This window comes from Ischnura elegans, chromosome 4 (assembly GCF_921293095.1).
Source record: "Ischnura elegans chromosome 4, ioIscEleg1.1, whole genome shotgun sequence".
Lineage (NCBI taxonomy): Eukaryota > Metazoa > Arthropoda > Insecta > Odonata > Coenagrionidae > Ischnura > Ischnura elegans.
The window spans coordinates 113,712,681-113,732,091 of record NC_060249.1 but is presented as its reverse complement, the minus strand read 5'-3'; the positions used below and the strand labels follow the sequence as shown (position 1 = coordinate 113,732,091).

The window sequence follows — 19,411 nt, the reverse complement described above, 5'->3', positions numbered from 1 at the left end:
TTTGACAATGGGAAATGTTTTTCCGATAAAAAACTTTAATGTTCCCCCTATAGGAAACTTTCATTAAAGGAAATTAGATAATTCCTACAGTATTTTCCAAAACACTATAGGAAACCAATGGGACATTTTTCCTGGAATGTTTTGGAAAATACTATAGGAATTATGTACATTCCCATAGGTAAAATAAAAGTTTCCAATATGAGCAATCGTTTCCCAACATCAAATTACTATAGGAAAATGAAATCCTACAGATTTTTTCACTAGGGATTCCTCAGCTTTTTTTCAGTAGCAGAATTAGAACCATCTTCATAAAATCTTCTGGCCAATATCCCTCCTCACAGATCATGTGTACTAGTTCGGGAAACCTTCTACAGTAGACTCTCGTTAATACAAAGAAAGTTATTACGAAGTCCTCGTTATTATGAAGCAAATCGTTGGCACCGACGAAAATGCCCATACAAGCTATAGTAAAAGAAACGTTATTGTGAAATTTTCGTTTTTACGAAATTACGAACCTCTGTCCCGGTCCCAGCGGTTACAAAGTGAGCTTTATTACTAAGTTCCACGCATAAGCAACGCCATATTGGTGGAAATTCACAAAGATAAGTTTTAGTAATCGCGCCACATTTAAGTTCTTCTCGTATTCTGTGCCCAAGAGCGTCAGTTATGGTCCTTTATTCAGTTCAAACGCTACATCATATAGTAAGCTTCATTCCTGTGGAGTTGTTGTGACCCACTCATACCAGCTCGTAAATTGGACGTATATTCTTCCTACGCACATTCTGTTTACGAACTTTCAGAGGTACGAGCATTCAAAGTCTTCAAATTTCGAGAGTTAGCGCATACGTGTAATGCAGTGTTGCATTCTCCAGGATAACCGCACTCCTCGATTCCTTGCATAGTCCGGCCGGCGAGATTTGTCCGAAGACGGTTCAATAGGAGGGGCAGATAACCCTGGGCCAGCACGGTTTACAGCCAATCGCTGTCCTCCAAACGCACCTTATACACCCCGCCCCTCGTCATACAACATCAAATGCATAAGGAGCACTGAAATACGCCTGATCCACCCAAACAAGCCCTCTATTTGAATCACCAAACAAAGTGATTCTTCCTCTGGGGCCGTCACGCTCGTCGTCCCTTCCGGCTCCTATCTTCACAGAACCCTTCGTAGGCGTTTCCCTTTCTTACCCGGCAACCTTGCCCCCTACCCCGACCTAGACCATTCTTCCTATCATCGGACCACTCTCGGCGGCCGGACTGTAGGTTTATCAACTTAGGAAGGTCTTGGGACGCATCTAGTTCGTATATCGGACTGACTGCATTTGGGAAGATATCAACCTTAGATTGCGTCATGCCGCATTCTTCTGTCGAGAAACTGAAACATATTATCCTATTTATATATATTTTCGCGTGATTTAAACGCGTTTATTATATATCGTTCTTTTTGACGATTCTTAAAAGAAACGTTCATACTAACTTCGTTATTACGAACCTCCGGTTTTTCGGTCCCGTGAACTTCGTAATAACGAGAATACTTTATTACCCTCCCTCCCTAGATTCTTCAGAAGCTCACACAGGATATCGTCCACACTCGCTGCTTTCCTCACCTTCCTAATACAAAGGGATCTCTCAATTTCCACGTCTAAGATCCATCGCCCAAGATATCCTACTACAACTAGGAAAATATATGTACTCTGATGTAATGAACTTACTGAATTGGTCCTCCAGAACGGATTAAATAGTATAGTATAGCAAAGGTTTGTAATAAATAATTACAAACTGAAAAGAAAAATAAATACTTTAAAGGTTCTTCAATGAAACTTTCACTTTGATGCACTGAAGTACCAAAATCAACTTGAGGAAGATGACCATTATTGATTCATGTCCTAAAATTACCAATGATGTCAGTTTGAAAATCCATTAAGTTAATATTAAAGTCAGAGTTAAGAAATCATCAGCAATAACAGTTGGCATAAATTTATTAACATTAACTATTATGAGGCTACCTTATACAAGCAGTCTTCAGCATGATTATTATCATTAACAATTAAAATTTCAAAATCTTTGTGAGCGTCAGCTTTTAAAATAGTAAAAAAAATTCATAACAAAAATATTCAGAATTAATCTGATGAAATTGCTTTTACAGTGTTATTCTCTTGAAAAATGTACAATGAGTTATATGTAGTATTAATAATAAACAAAGGACAATAAAACTGATTTTCAAGAGGTAGTAACTTTTAAATGTGATCTGCTACATGTGGTTTTGTTCCTCAAAAAGATATTAACACAGAAAGCATTTTCATTTGGTGTCACTATGTAGAATCATTCTTGGTGTAATGGATTCTAAAATCATAGGAGTATAGGCTTTCTAAATCCAGAACCAGTCATACTCAGGTCATTTTCTTTTCGCAAGACCTGGAATAAGAAAATGCAGTTAGTAAGTAGTTATAGTGTTTTCAAAATATACATGTACATTAGGGTGTCCCAAAAAAATCGAAGTCGTTTTTTTGGAACGCATACCCTCTTAATTTATTTATACGACGTCAAAACAATTGTAAATAAAATTTTATATACGTAGGACCTCGGAAACCCGTGCCGACTTGTGTTGAAACATGTCAGTATTTGCGAAGGAAGGCGCTGCGGAAAACCCTCCATATGATAACCCAATGGCGACTGATGCAGCAGTTTTACCTGAATATAAATTTTTTTAAGTAATCGAAAACTAATATATGATGTTTGAACTTGGTCTGGTGACTGGTATGATGGCTGGTTTTTTTTATAACCAAGACATATAAAGTATGCCGCACGGGCGGCGCGCCCAACGAAGGGTCCCACCGCAAGAAACGCACCAAAACCCAACACCTCAAGTTTGAGCGCCCGAATGGAACTGACAATGAGATGGTAAGCGCACAATTACTGCCACAATGTGCACACATTAGACGAAGTACAAATGGCTAGACTCACAGGTAGCGCACCCTACAGTTTTTTTGATACCCATGAAATACAAAGTATGTCGCACGGAGTGCGGCGGCGCGCCCACCGGTTAATGCGAATTTAGCGAAAAATGCACCACATTGTACAATTGTACATTGTACAAGGTGTGTAAATAAAGTAATTAGACTGATAGCTTAGTGTAGATCGGGCAATACTGGTGACGCGGGACTTGGAGGGGAGGCAGGAGAACATGTGATACGCTATCAGTGCGAGCTGGAACTCGCTAGGGTCACGTTGGTTGTCCGTAGTGATTGTTTAGTGAAGCAGGTTTTGCTTGTGCGTTGTGAAAGCGTGTTAACGCGTCGATGTGTTTGTGATCACTTGATATTTTGTAAGTAAAAGTATTGTTTTCAATCAGTGAACAATGAACATGTCAGTGGAATTACGTAGTTCTAAAAAGGGTATATTTTTAATAGGGTGCGTAAAGCATCAAATAAAAGGTTCAAAACTGCCCTCTAATGAACAAGTTCTGGCAGTTTTATTTTATAATATCCGTGAAGTGACTTTAACTGTCAATGAAAGTGCAAATCTCACTATTCGCGAATGTATTATCTTTTGGGAAAAGGCGCGTATACCTACCAAATCTTTCCCTAATTGTGTGAAGAAACTAGTGAACCTATATCAATTTTGGAGGGAGTTACAAAAAAATGCACAAAAAATCCAAAGCGTATTTAAGCAGCGCCGACAAGAGTTTGTCAACAACTTAGATAATTTGTTTGACATTGCACACGCCGATGCGCTTCAAATTAATAAAAATAGATGAAGACAGAATCTTCTTACAGCGACAGAGAGAGCCAGATCGGCCTGGTCACTTAGCTGGAGTGGACAAAAAACTGGCTTATAAAGAGGAAAGGGCGCGCCTCAGAAGTATTGAAGAAGAAAAGCGACGTGCTACATATTTTTCCACCTCAACTCCTTCAACATCATCTTATGAACCGTTACAAAACGACTCATCTTCTGATTCTAATGAAAATGGTATGCGTATAAAAGAAGATTTTCCAACTCTGATCCAGAACACACAACCCGGAACCAGTAAAACAACTATGCGGAAAAATTTCATTACTCCAAAATTAGTAGCAGCGCTAGATAGGTGTCAGTTAAGCATGAGAGATTCAGTGTTTATTCTTGAAGCTACCATAGAGGCACTTGGATATAATACTGATGAATTTCCTATAAGTAAGTCCTCGATTCAAAGAATTCGTACGGAAAAACGGAAAGAGCGTGCGGAAGCCATAAAAGTTCGTTTTCAAAACGAGGTACCAGATGTTGTGACTGTTCACTGGGATGGCAAACTGTTGCCTGCTTTAGATGCTCGAAAATCGAAAGAAGAGCGTCTTCCAATAGTTATTTCATATGCAAATAAAGAACAACTTATTAATGTGCCAAGGTTGGAAAGCTCTTCAGGAAGAGGACAGGCGCAGGCTGTTTGGAACGCGATTGTAGACTGGAATCTCGAAGATGAAGTGCAAATTCTTTGTTGTGATACTACGGCTTCAAATACGGGTCATATCAATGGTGCCTGTGTGCTTCTTGAACAAAAACTTAATAGAGATATGCTTATTTTTGCTTGCCGCCATCACGTGTACGAATTGGTGTTAAAAAGCGTGTTCGAAGTAAAAATCAGTCAAGTGACAGCAAATCCCGACATTCCACTCTTCAAAAAGTTCCGAGATAACTGGAATAGTGTCGATCCAGATAAAGCACAGTGCTATAAAGAAAAGCTCGCATTGCACCTGACTGTTTCCGAAATTGACAATCTCCTTGAGTTTTACCAAACTGAACTGACCAAAGAAATAGTCAGAGATGACTATCGAGAGTTGATAGAGCTTTCTGTGATATTTTTAGGCGGAGATACACAGAGAACATTTAAAATTCGACCTCCAGGTGCCATGCACCAAGCTCGATGGATGGCGAGAGCAATTTATTCCCTAAAAATATCATTACTAAGTGATCAATTCAAAATTACGATCAAGGATAAGACAGCGCTGTTAGACGTTTGCCTGTTCATAGTGACATCCTATGTCAAGCCATGGCTCCAATGTATTTTGGCAGTAAAAGCACCTTAGCAAGGTTTGTGCTTTTTGAAGTCAATGAAGGCTTACGAAAAAATTGATAAAAGCATCTCAAAAGCAGCTTTACAGAAGATAATCCAGCATTTATGGTACTTGACTGATGAAATTTCTGTCTTGTCACTGTTTGACGATGAGGTGGATCAAGAAACTAAAGGCAAAATGGTTGAAAATTTAACCAAAGAGAATTTATCAACTCATGGCAAACGTTACATCCCATCTAAGGAAGAACTTTGCGGTCCATTGTATGGTAAGCTAAATAAGTAAATATAGAAGTTGTTTCTTTAGTTTTCTGTTTAGATCACAATTTTGTGAACTGACTTTCTCTTGTTATATTTCATAAAAAAACATCTACGACTTCATTCCAGTCAGAAGCAAGTCATTGTTCGATCGCCTCAAAATTGATGACAGTTTTCTCCACGAATGTCCTGCTACGTGGTCAAGTAATGCTTCGTTTCAAGAAGCCAGAAAGAAGGTTTCAACGCTGAGGGCAGTCAACGATGCAGCTGAAAGAGCGGTCAAGTTGATCCAAGACTTTTACGGTGTAATCACGGTGGAGGAGGAACAAAAGCAATTTTTGTTACGTTGCGTACAAGAACACCGGAAGATTTATCCTGACTGCAAAAAGCAAACTTTAAAAAGAAAATTTAAAGAGTAATTTTATTTACTTGTCAAACAGTAAACACGATTTGGGCATATTGTTGTTTTATTTAATAAATAAGCATTAATTTCTGGAACCCTTCCATACTAACCCAGGACAAATTTTCATTTCTCATGTTTGGGATCAAGTCGGCACGTGTTATCATAATTCAATCGCAATAATATTTATTATGTGAGTTTTTTAGGCCAAACAGAAAAAAAACAGAGGGTATGCGTATTTGATTTCGCGAAAAAAAAATTTTCCATTATGTCTTGGGACACCCTAATGTACATACACTATTTACATATATAGAGATTATACGTCTGAAATCTGAATGAAAACTTTCATTCTGAAGTTAATAATGGTAATCCTTCGATGATTCTATGATCGAGTCAAATGTTATTACTCACCAATTATGTAAATCAAACTTCAAATATTTTTCTATCCATATTTACAAGTACAGATTGAGAATGAAGGAGCTTATTGAAATAAAGTGAGTAATAATCAAATACATAACACCAAAACTTATGCGCTATATTGTAATGCACCTGTATGTACAGTTCAAAATCACTGGCAGCATACATTTTGAAAAATTTCTTATCCAACATGATACTCCTAAATGAATAGAAAGTCAGAAGGAGAGCCAGAATTAGACAGCTATTTGAGACATTTCAATAGGGTCATTTCACAATTTGAGTAGCACGACCTGATTTTTCCCTCAACATGAGTAATGATAGCTTTTGCTGTGGATGCTTTCAGAAGTAGATGTGATTAGGCCTCAGAAGCCTAGAGTATGGCATGACCTTTCTTGAGTCGCAGACACTACTTTAAAACAAGTATAAATGCAAGGACTATTAAACTTCTTTACTATTTGACCAGCTTGATATTTACGGACAACCATGCTACAGGAGAACAACAACACCACAAAGGTGGGATTTGAACCCATGACCTCAAGGGTGGCCAACAAGACTTAAACTCCTCTACCACCAAGGGTTGTAGGGCCAGGGACGGGCAAAAATACATTGTGACTGGACCATATACTCATATGAAATGAAATTATTGAAATATGTACATGACAGCCATCATGAGCACCTCCAATATGTATGTACAAAAGCTCCAATATCTTTCACCCACTTAAAAGTGTACTATTGTAACCAATTTTTCTCATCTTTTATACAGCTTCTATCCTTTAAGATAGCTAATCCACCATGCTGCATGGAGGCGTTGATGTTGAGGTTTGGAGAATTATGCACATTGATTATTACAGTAGAAAAATTCCCAGATTCGGTGGATATATGTAATTAAGGCAACATAGGCGCTCAAATTGTCGAAGACATTTTATGCATTTAAATGCCTGGAAGAAATTTGGAACCTCTGTGAAAACATGGTCTCAGTAAGATTTCTTTCCTGCTCTTGCACTGTGATAACAGATCAGAAAACAAATATAAAAGAATTTGGCCACGGTGGCAATTTTTTCATTCGAAAATATGTACAGATGTTTCATAGTAATTTGTCTCTTTATGTCCCTTTTGCCCCAGGGGCCAGGCTACACTGTTATCCGTAGAAGGGGTAATGAAATAGGAAGGGTGTTTAATAAATATCAATACCACTTGGAAGGCTACTCGTGTGTCCCACTGGATAAATTTTGGTGTGCTAGCAAAATTTCGGAAAGCGATGGGTTCCTCACATACGTGGGTATAAATATTGGATGACTGAACAGAATTGATATCAGCTCTGAAAATGTGAGCCGACTTGGTTGCCGAAATGTTGGTGGCCATGTCCACGTTGACCCAGTGGGAAACCTGAGTATCTTTCTAAGATGCCAAATTCCAGAGAATATTTCAATGTCATTGCAAATTTGTTAGACTGCCAGACAAAGGGTGTTCAACCCCTCCCCCCCTTCCTGTGAAGGTTTTCCAATGTTTTGGAACAATGGAATAATTCTCCTAACACAGACTGCAAGTCCATTTTACACATGCATATATATTTCACCCAGCAACACAGGCTATTTCTTTTCTATGCTCTGCTTTCACAATAAAGTGGAATTACACAGTATAAAGTGCCAAGAGAATATAAAATAATCCTTGATGTATTTACTAACCTGCTGGTCTATTGCACGGAACTGCCAGCTCCATTTCACATTGTACAAGAATGGTCGAAGATCAAAGCGATTATCATCAGGACTGTATGTTTCCGCATGGTATGAAGGAGTCAACACAGTCTGCTTGTGTCGATTAATAGCATAGCACCTAAAAAAATGCTTGACTTTCTGAGCAACCTATTGGGATCAAATAAAGAACCAAATAAATTAACTTTGGGGTTGAACAAATATCTTCAACTAAGTTCCATGCCCCGGATAATATGCAGGAATGGCACTAACAGCTAGCTTAAGCACAAGGATGGCAATGCTCTGGTGGATGCAGAAAGTTACCTGCTGGGGAGTGCAAGAATCTCTCCACTCATGAGCCAATTTGCAGAACATTGAGTATGGCCCGCAATGATTCTGTTTACGAAGGCGGCCAAATCGTCCCAGCTCAGCATATGTCATTCCCATGTCACGCTCATCTGTTTGAGTGATTGTTCCATCCTTAGCTAGCGGTTCCAGCTCAGCTGTAGGAGGAGCTCCAAGAATGTCGACTAATATGGGCAGCTTAAAACTAAAATAAAAAGATCAATATACCAGAAAGAAACAATTCTTGTATATGATATTTTTTGTGTTTTTAATAATGATACCCTAGATTCTATTCAATGCCAGGGAATATTTGATGTAGAGTATCGGAAACAGCTGGTTAAGAAAATCATTGGAGGGTTCATACTATCTTAACGTGTTAAAACCTAATAAATATATGTATATAGAGTCAAGTAAGTCAAAAATGAGTCTCAAGAATATTCAAAGGAATATTTTTTTGATAAATCCACTAATTACTTACATAGTATGACACATCTAAAGAAGCTGCTGTAAAGTCAATACTAATGCATGTGGCTTTAAAGACATCACCCAAACTTAGTTCTCCTATGGTAGAAGACCAAAGCAGAAAAATATTTGAAAATGTCTCAGTTTTTGATCCCCAAGAAGTTCTGACTGCTGCAGTGAATGCTGACTTAATTACAAAATTAAACAAGTTCATGGTCTTGAGTCAATGGAGAAGTTGATGTTGTGGTTTGGAGAATTACGTGCATTGATTACTACAGTAAAAAAATTCCCAGATTCAGTGGATATATGTAATTAAGGCAACATAGGTGCTCAAATTGTCTGAGACATTTTATGCATTTAAGTGCCTAGAAGTAATTTGGACCCTCTGTGAAAACATGGTCTCAGTAAGATTTATTTCTTGCTGTGGCACTGTGATAACAGATCAGAGAACAAATCTAAAAGAAGACAATTTGGCCGCTATGGCATTTTATCAATTTGAAAATACAGATGTTTAATTGTAATTTGTCCCTTTAAGTACGTCGAATGTGTATATAAATATGTGATTAATAAAATACCTATACATATATATGTACACTGTGAATTATGTAAATACTCCAAATTTATTATTGCTTAGGTTATCCCTGGTAAACAGCATGCAAAAGTCAAGGCAACACCACTTTTGTAAAAATAAATATTGCTACTTTTGCATAAAAAATATTCCCACTTTTATGCATGCCCTTAATAATAACAGAGGTGGCAGAAGCAATTAAATTAATTGAACACCCATATCTATAGTTTCCTAATTTGGTAAAATTAATGAATGTTTTTTTCTGTAAAAAAATTGGATTACCACAAAAATCAAAATGTGCATGCTATCTCATTACATTTGGTCTCCACAAGAAAGTTGACTTTTTAGCCGAAGACTTTCAGGATATAGGCTTCAAGTATAAAGTGTGTTATGTAACATAATTCAGATAAAGGGATAAAGCTCCTTCCATGGTATAGGATCGATATTAAGATATATCTTTTGAGGGCAATGAACCGCTGAGCAAACATTAACTACAGTGGAAGCTCGTTTTAGTGAAAATGGCATAGAGCTAGAATAACATTATAACTATGGATTGGAAGTGTACCGTCAAAAGGCCTGTGACTGACTATAGGAATACAGATAGAGCGAGGCCTAGAAGTCTCTGTGACACTATGTATTCTGTACTGCAAGGCTTATAACTTTTTATGAGCGGTGCATAAAAATTAACCTAGAAAGTCATCAGGGTCATCATCATAATCCTAATTATTATCAGGGTCACTCATTTTACTGGTGATGGCAGGATGAATAACTCCGTAAAGAGGTGCACGAGGTCAACCATTAAACATCTAAGTACCATGGATACAATACACCTAACCTTACCAATAAAATCACTATGCACAACTCAAATGAATGACTCCCCAGCCTGAGTGCACTGAGCTGATAAAAGATCCATAATATTAAAGCCAAAGTAGCTTCGTGTGGGAAGAAGACTAAGTCTGCACACTGGACTGCCTGTCCTTGATCAGTAGTGTCCAGAGCTCGCCGAGGCTGCGTGCCAGAGCTCTACGTTAATTGCTCCCAAAAGTCACGGATGGAGCGGTTGCGCCATGTGCTCATGGGACTGTGGCCAGCTAGATGACTGAGTTTGGTACAGCATCAGGAACATGGTTCCGGCCTTTGCAGAGTGATTTGATACTTTCACCAATCCCCAACATCTCCAGATCCGCAATGACATCGGTACACATCGAATGACATGCAACCACAGATGCATGGTTTTGCGGAAACAATGGGAATAATAGCTTTGTGACATTTTATAAGCAAAATTATCCACAAATATGCAAGTATAGGCAAATGCGGTTCTTATTCCTCTGTGAATACCACTAACACAAAAGAAAAGCTATAAGCAAAGGTGTATGTGGGAATAAAGGAGCTTCATTTCATTCATAAGGCATTCAGGTAGTTAAAAATGTGTTATTAATGCTATATTATGGATTATTTTACTCGAGTATCTCTTATGGCATAGTGTTACGGGAACTGCACCCTAACCTACAAAGTCAATCAATGGTCCAAAAAGATAGTGAGAATGATGTACATCCAAAATTATAAGGCCTACTGTGGACCTCTCTTTAAAAATTAAAACTATTAACGACTTCTTGTGTCTTAATTATTATTCTATTGTACATATAAAAAATAATAATTCAATGGTCATATTCATTTGTATGGCATAAAGTCATCAAATCCATCTATTTCACCTAATGAGACAAGGTATATGTGTATAAAATTTTATATGTAACAACCTGCCTGAAAGTATTGATAGCCTTACTTTAGTTAAAAAGGGTCCATGAATTTCTCACTCTTAACTGTTTCAACAATGTCTGAGAATACCTGACACCAAAATTTAAAATGCTATTTTTTGCTATTAAATAATATTCTTTACCTATTATGATACAATGTACGTCCTATACCCTTGCAGTGGCACAGCGAGGGGGGATTTGGGGGATAAACCCCCCCCCCCCCCCAGAGCTCACAGAAATTTTTAAGTTAAATTTATTTTACATAATTGGATTAATATTGTTAATAGAATAGTGTGAGGATTAATAAAATATCCCTTAGAATGGCCGTAAAAATCACCATTTTGAACCATTTATCTTAATTTTTTCCAGCGGAAGGCCTCCGCACCTCTCGCTTACCCTGGCGGGTATGCAAAACCCCCAAGCCCCCCAGCATTAGTTGTGCCTGAAACCCCCCCACCCCCCAGCCTTAATTCCTGGCTGCACCCCTGTACCCTTGCAAGTATTATTACTGAGCATTTTGCATCATGGATGACTAAAGCATTAATACAGGGTTTGTCCGGAAAGTAATAGGACTGAGTCGATTAAAAAAAAAAATTATTGAGCCAATCGTTACAATTCTTTAAAAATTTTCAAAATAGGCTCCTTCTGCGTCGATGCATCGCTGCCAGTGCGATTTCCAAGCATTCAAGGCGTCACAGAAGACATTCTCCGAAGTAGCCTCGAGAGCCGAGGTGCATGCTGATTGGATCCCCTATGTCGTCTCAAAACTCTTGCCTTTCATCGGCCATTTCACACAAGGAAACAAAAAAAAAGTCTGGGGGGCACATCTGGGCTGTAGGGCGGCTGCGGAAGCGTTGGGATGCCGGCATTGGTTAATTAACTGTTCACATGAAAGGCGATGTGAGCCGCAATTTCTAGTCGTCAGTGAGCTTTTTTGGGACCATCTTCGCGCACACATCTTGCGCATGTTCAAATGCTCCGTCACAATGTCATGAACTATAGATTTTGATAAATGTAACATCTGGGCAATTAAACGAATGCTTAGTCGACGGTCTGAGTTCAAAACTTTGTGCATACGAGTCAAAATGTCGGTGTTTGCCGAAGTCACAGGTCTTCCAGCACCGTCTTCATCAGCAACCTCTTCCCGGCCCTCCAAAAAGGCCCAGTGCCACCGAAACGCACCACTTCTTGCTAAAGCAACATCTGGGTAAGCCTACTTGATCACAACAAACGTCTCTGTCGCATATTTACCGAGTTTCACTCAGAATTCAATCGCGTACCTCTGCTGTAATGAACACTGCATTTTCGGCTTGCACCACTCACAGAAACACGTTGTGCAAAAACGTCTGTCCTGACTCTCCATGTGCTCGCAGACAACTGACCAGCCGCTCGTTCGTTAGCTAGGAACACCCTCTACCAAATTCAGTCGGTGCAAACACGCTCCGAAGAACAGTCACGGTGGAAGAAAATCAGTCCTATTACTTTCCGGACAAACCCTGTATTATTGTTGTTATTATTATTAAATTGTGTACCAAAATATAAAAGTTATTCTTTATTCTTTAATAATTCCTATGGACTTCCTTTTTTAATACATAAAAAGGGTTTCTCATAGAATTTAATTTTATCAATGTTTTGGCAAAAGCAAAATCCAACATGTTGATCTTAAATATGAACATCACACTATTATCCAAAAATGAGCAAGTATCACTTGTGGAAAAAATTTCCTTACAATAAAGAAACTTACGCTTTAGCAGCATATGCTAAGAAGGACCTTAGGTCAGCTTTAGAAATGCCACCAATTGGGTTGATATCAGCAGAGGAACAATCATATTTTGTAAGGTAACCACGAAGGGATTCGTCAACATTCGCTGAGCCAAGAACTAGCAACCCTCCAGGACGTCCTCTGACCCATAGCATCAATTGTGCAAAGAGGTAAGACAACACCATCCTCAATCGAGCCTGAAATTCAATTTTTGTGCAATGATGTTAAGTATCTTATAATCAACCATTGAACATATGAGATATACAGAAAAAAAATAACCAAGAAGAAAACCTGAATCATTAAAAACAATCAACAAGTGGGCAGAAAAATTATTTTAACGCCACACTGAAAAATAAAGAATCAATGTAAGATGCTCTTCATTTCATCAGAAGGAACACTTCCTACACCAGATGGCAAATGAATACGGTGACTAAGAGGAGGAGTTACAATAAGCCAAGGCCCCAAAAGTAAGAGGAGACCCCAAAAGAGGCCAATAATATGACATTTAAATGCATCAACCCTACAAAAATTTATTGGTTAAGAATTGAGATTTGTGCATGGCTGCTAAAAATAGAGATTTTCGTGCACAATCTGATGTGCAATAAGAGGATTGAAGGACCCTGGGATTGAAGAGTCAAGCCAAAAGAAGGAATTGATTGAATTACATATGTATTTTATTACGGCCTGAAACAAGAATCAATACATACTAAAAATACAAACATAAGAATCAAATATTTTTCCTTCATATGTTTCTGCATATTATTGCACCTTTGGGCAACTAGTTCCTGATCAAAAAAGGGAAACAATGCATATGGGAGCCATAATTCCATTAATTAAGAATCAAATATTGCTTATAAGCCTTATCTTGATCGATTTGGTTAAACACATTACAAAGTTAAGAGATGTATATGTACTCAGGGAGGGTAAAATATTGCCAAGGAGAGATCAAGAAAAATGAATTTAGAAGAATATAGCCCAAGCACCTTTTACACCATACCCGAAAATGTGATGAAAAGAGAAGTCTCAATTACCAGGCAAATCAACTGCCACAGTTCCCTCCTTGTTACAGGATTTTTGTAGTACAGCTTATGTCTCCAATTGGATATAGGATATTTCTTAAGGCTAATGTCTCTGAGCATCTGTCTGATGTCCATCGAAGGCCAGGCATTACATTGACATGTATAACTGGTATAAGGTGGCCACTCAAGCCAAAAGCCACTCTGAGACATTTCTAAGCAAACAATTTTCATGCCAAGAGAACACAATTTGGCCTTACATCATCTATTGGCCAGCCTAACCACAAACCAGCTAACAGTAGGAGTATGACCCTATAAGGCCAAACTTAAAATTGTTACTACAAATACATTCACGATTTCAAAGGTAAAAAAAACTCTGTCTTTGCATAATAAGGAATCTTGGTCTGATATGAATGTTAATTAGGATAATAGATTCGAGGAGAACAACTTATCATTATAAACTTAAAGGCGTAGTCTAATAATTCAGCACGAACATTATCCCAATAGGATATATTTAAGACCAATAATCTATAAGATTTTTGTAAAAATGACTCATCCCGGTAAATCAAGAAACATTAATTCGAGAAGCAAATTGGATTTTAAGACTTAAGGAGCAAAAAAGAGATAGAGAACAATTTCGCAAATTAATGGTGAAGAATTTGTGGACCAACTACATATATCAACAACACACCTTCAATTTTAAAATTTTCAAGGTGAAAAGTAAAGCTAAATAAGAGAGATGTTTAACTGCTTTCTTTCTTCCCTGGTCTAAGCATTTTTTGGCCAGGTTCCCAAACGAAGCATAACCAATCATATACTAGACCACATCTTTTGGCCTTTTCACCAGATTCTGTCTTGGTAAAAACATATGCAGGTAACCTCGACCAAGGGATACCGTAGCTTTCACAAAAGATTCTTTGGATTTTAAATACATAGTTCATAACTTTCAATACAGAGTTACTTCAATATGAGAGACCAGGAGCTGATCTTTCGGCTCAACAAAGGCAAACAAGGTCTCCTCCTCACCCTCATTGACAGATTGGCATTGCCCAAGGAAAGGGTTGGAATAAGGTGATTGATTTTGGGCAAGGGAGGTTCATTACTTCCCATGTGCCGTTGGTGGTGTGCAATTTACAAATCCAAACGAAGGGTCTGACACCAAGAACCCAAGCTTTAGAAAGGTGATTCTGTGAATGAAGCTGTTTGAGCACTGTTGGTTTTTGTAATTATTTTGAATATGCATGGAGGATTTCAATTTATGCTATCAATGTTCTATGAGTTGGCTGCCAAGATATACGCTTTCAAAAATTAATTTTGACTGACGCAAATTTTTCGTCATCAAAGTTACGTCTTAAAGACATTCAGTACGTGCTCACTATAAGGGACCATCCAAAGGACATCAACAACATGTTTAAACCTTCAACCTTCTCGAATCAGACTTGCATGTAATGTTGAATTAGATATATCTTTATCTTTATTCATCCACGGCGAGGATTGGCCCTCGCGGATGCTGTATACAACACATTTATGAAAACATTCAATACAACGAAACATACAAAACATGTACATTGGATTAAAACATTAGAAACACATACATTACAAAGATAGCAATGCAGCAGGCATCCTTTGTTCGAAAGATCGAAAATTCAGCCTCATTCCTTTTGAATTTAGCTGTCTGGAGCACATACCCATCGACAGATACTCCAACAGACAAGCTATCACTTTAACTGCAAGTAATTAACTACATACTTGATTGGAATTGAATAATGTCATTCCTTCAGTCTCGGGCTGCTGGCCAAACTATCTCTAGAATTTCAGCTATCGAGGCCACAGCAAAATTCAAATTAAAAAATCATCAACGTGTAACGCACATCGCAAAATTTGCACCCAATCATCTTTCTGCTGGTGATGGTGATGTCACCATAGTCAATTGGATTCGCAAATATATCTCAGCAATAACAGGTCTTAGGTATTATTTCTAAAGAAAAGTAGTTCTTGGACAAGTATTCATCAATTATTTATAAACATTGTTTGTTAAGCTGATGAAATAAAACTTTTACTGGAGAGGCTCCTTAAATATTACCAATTGAAGATTAAAAAAATTCTGGGAGGGGAGGTACCTTTACCCCTTTTAACCCCTTTAGGGGTTAGATGGAAGATGGGACTTTGTAGTCCCAATGTCGCCCAATAAAGACATACATATTATTATTATTAATCTGCCACTTTCTGTGGACTGACAACCTCTCCCATTTAGCACTCAACCACCATCCACAGGTGATTTTGGCATTCTTCAAATCTTACCTGTACGTTTTGCAGGGCAAGACTTTCCCGAGGACTGCCATCCTGTGATGCAAATTTAGGGACAAGCCCAGTGGCCAAGGTGAATATACTCATGACTGCACTCACAGCACTGTCAAATGCAATGCTGAGATGATAGCTGTGTGTCAAAAAAGAGCTTCACTTAATTAAAAAGGACTAGTTACCACTCAACTACAACCATAACCATGAGAAGGAACCATAAGAAAGAATATTCAACACAAAGAGTGGGATTGCAGACAGCTAAAATTATGAGTGATTTGCAAGATTAGTCAGGGAAAAAAATCCCTGAACTGCAAATAACACTACAGTGCTTTGCCATTCCAGACAATGCAAAGACCACCAAATTACCTACATTCATCCTAATACTACGAAGTAGCTGGGGGAACATATTCTTTGATATTGATATGTCCAAAACCCTCTTTCCCGATCCATCAAAAGAAAATTAGATAATTTCCATGTTTTCCCAGAATTTGCCATAGGAAATACATATTTAATCTAGAAATCCAAGTGGTAGATTCATTTGCCTAAACACCCTGTGGCAATAATCTTAGTAAGAATGATTTTTTGAGAGTATCAATGAGAGTACAAAATAATGATTTCATTGTTTCACTTTACAGCATGACCAGTACACCACCAGCAAAACAAACTCAAGATTTCGAGGTTTCCATTACCTGCCAATTTGCTGGGCAAGGGCTGCTGCTCTCATTTTTGTTTCAGCAGATGAGTTTTTAGTGGCCATGTAGCACGTGACAAATAGTCGGCAGCACAAATCATGTGGTATGATTGGCGTGAATTCCTGATCACCCACGACTCTCCTCACATCTTCAAGGACTTGGTGGTCTGTAAAATTGACAATTGGTCAACTTCCAAGAGCTTCAATCATATCAAGGAGAGTTCATTAAATGCATCACAGGAGGTGAAAAGATCACATTCATAGAGGATACATGGCAGAGTTAATTATTAAAAAAAAAACATACTTTGAGTTCAAAAGGTTTAACAGCAATTCACACGTGTACTAGCCATCCTCACTCATTACTAGAGGTCTGTGAAAGTGGTTTTATTTTTTGTTAAAATTCGTTTTAAAACCATGTGATTTCGGTGTTACAGAAAATCTTGGCGGTGTTATTATAATGCTACAATTTTCCCACGTTTACAGGCATTTTATTATTTTATGGTACACGTTTCATGAATACTTATACTTTTATTAAGCATTTACCATCTCCGAGCGCCATACATATTGTGTGATTTTAGCTGGAAAACGTGAATTATTAGTATTGATAGTGAAAATTTTGATGACCGTCTAAAGTCCAGGCATAAGTCTGCAACACTGAGCGATAAGATAAAAAATGCAGGAAATTTTTTTCTCTTTAGCTCCGATGCTCTAAATAGGGGTGCGCCTCTTACACGCGCTTATACGGTATTATGTATGTATCAGAAAAAAGCAAGTGTGCATATTTTTAAGCTGATCTGACAATGGGAAGTGGGTTCAAAATCAGTTACATATTACAATTACATACAAGATTCCATCAATGAAACAGACAAATAGATGAAGCAAGTTTAGAAAGATCAAGTAAAAAGAATTAAATTACACCTCCTTTCTAACCTCCTTTCTTTATGGCATCCAGCAACATTACACACATGGAATACACTATGCAGGCTGAGCTAGATGAGTCAACTCCCCCACTCAAAGGAAGGAAAAAACCTCCTTGACCACTCCTCCTGTAAAGTAACGTTAAAACATCAATAGTCATAATATCATATCACAGCATATCCAGGGATGTCATATTTTCACATTAAGAAAACCACTGAAGAATTACGTACAAATCTCCATTTAGCATCTTCCCTCCCAAGTAGCACAAAATGCTGTATGTGGGTATACATTAATGATACAAATATCCAAAAAAATGTTAGGTCTAACCTGAGGTATTTTATGAACATGCTAGGGGTATTATTTTTGGTACATCCCTACCAAGTTATTAATGCAATGGGAAGTGGGTTAAAATAAATTGCAAGATTCCATCAATGAATCAGACAAACAGACTAAGCACGTTAAGAAAAAGCATGTAAAAAATAAAATTACAGAAATACATACTAATTCTCTTTTCTACACATGCACATGCATCTATAGGGCCATGAAAAAGGTTTCAGATTGATGGATTTTCTTTAAAATTTTGTCAACTGTAGGGGAAAGAAAATATGCAAACATCCCCTGTCATACAGGAAGGAAAGAATTAATTCACTTGGTGGTGAAAGGCTGATGGCCAGATAGGGAATCTCTTTTTGCAGCCCTCTATAGCCCAAGCATGGTCAGTGCAAGATTGGTACAAAATGAACAAAAGAGGTAGAGTTACATTGTTGAATAGTGTTTCAAGTAAGTAAACAAAAGCTGGTTGATCCACTCTGGATTCACCGCTGAGGATTAAATGAACATAGACCAAATGGCTGCAGCAACGTTGGTTGAAGCTGCTTGCGGAGCAGCTATTGTGAGGAACAGGAATATAAATAATGACTGTTATAGGGCTAGACTGTAGTTAAGGACGCAAGAAGATGGAGGATTTTTAGCTTGCTGCATAATGAGCTGAGGCTTGAAGACATGAGCGGCTTTCAAAACTATTAAAGAATGAGCAAAGAGAGTTCTTTGGCCCTGGTTTCATGGGTTTAATTCAAACTAGTCATAAATTATTTAATTACATATTTCCATGTTGATGTAAGAAGTGAATTTTTATGAATGTACATGGCAATTGTATTCCCCACATCTCCAGTACACCTTCCTCAGACTAATTTCAAACCCACACCATTTTTTTGAGATGAACACAGCAGCAAACTCTGAAGTAAGCTAAACTTGGCATGTATGTATTCTTATTAGAATCATAAGGCGATCAGTATGTATGTGTCAATGTTTTTCAAAACTCATTGACTGACGCATATTACTACCCACATTCCAGAAAGAGTATTTCAGCAGACCCAGCAATTAAAATAAAACCAAATCCAAAAAAAGATTAATTAAAAAAGAAACAGGTGAAATTTCCCGACCTTAAGTAGTCCCAGAGCCAACAAGCAGGTCCCATGGCAATCTCCTCTTCTGGGGTGTGGAATTTCCAGGCAATGGATCGATACACAGGGAGAGACCAGTCAGTAGCATCCAAAGACAACTGATCATCACTAGAGAGTGAAAAATCTACATCCACACGGGGATACGAAGGAGACTTGGATGCCACAACACATCGAGAGCGCAAAGAGTTCCGGTACGTGCGGATTTCTTCTAAGTCTATTGTAGCTGTTACCACCTCCTGACCATAAAACAGAAATGAATTGAGGAAATCAATTGAAAGTAAAAAGAACACGTTAGCATTAATACAAATTTCTCTGCGTTCA

The 19,411-nt window shown here is 37.9% G+C and overlaps 2 protein-coding genes across 3 annotated transcripts in view; both read right to left on the bottom strand.

The window, feature by feature from the left end:
• Positions 1-19,411, bottom strand: part of LOC124157902 (neuroglian) — a 254,597-nt gene that overhangs the window by 66,339 nt on the left and 168,847 nt on the right. The gene's annotated exons all lie outside the window — the stretch shown is intronic.
• LOC124157904 (glutamine-dependent NAD(+) synthetase) overlaps positions 1,962-19,411 on the bottom strand; it is a 53,511-nt gene continuing 36,061 nt past the window's right edge. For both annotated transcript variants that reach the window (XM_046532979.1, XM_046532978.1), the window contains 8 exons: positions 19,070-19,326; positions 17,640-17,755; positions 16,708-16,876; positions 16,019-16,154; positions 12,684-12,898; positions 8,135-8,360; positions 7,805-7,981; positions 1,962-2,415 (listed from right to left, as the gene is read on the bottom strand). In XM_046532979.1, coding sequence (XP_046388935.1) covers positions 2,350-2,415; positions 7,805-7,981; positions 8,135-8,360; positions 12,684-12,898; positions 16,019-16,154; positions 16,708-16,876; positions 17,640-17,755; positions 19,070-19,326 — 1,362 coding nt within the window. In that variant the 3' untranslated portion in view covers positions 1,962-2,349. The remainder of the gene's footprint in view (positions 2,416-7,804; positions 7,982-8,134; positions 8,361-12,683; positions 12,899-16,018; positions 16,155-16,707; positions 16,877-17,639; positions 17,756-19,069; positions 19,327-19,411) is intronic.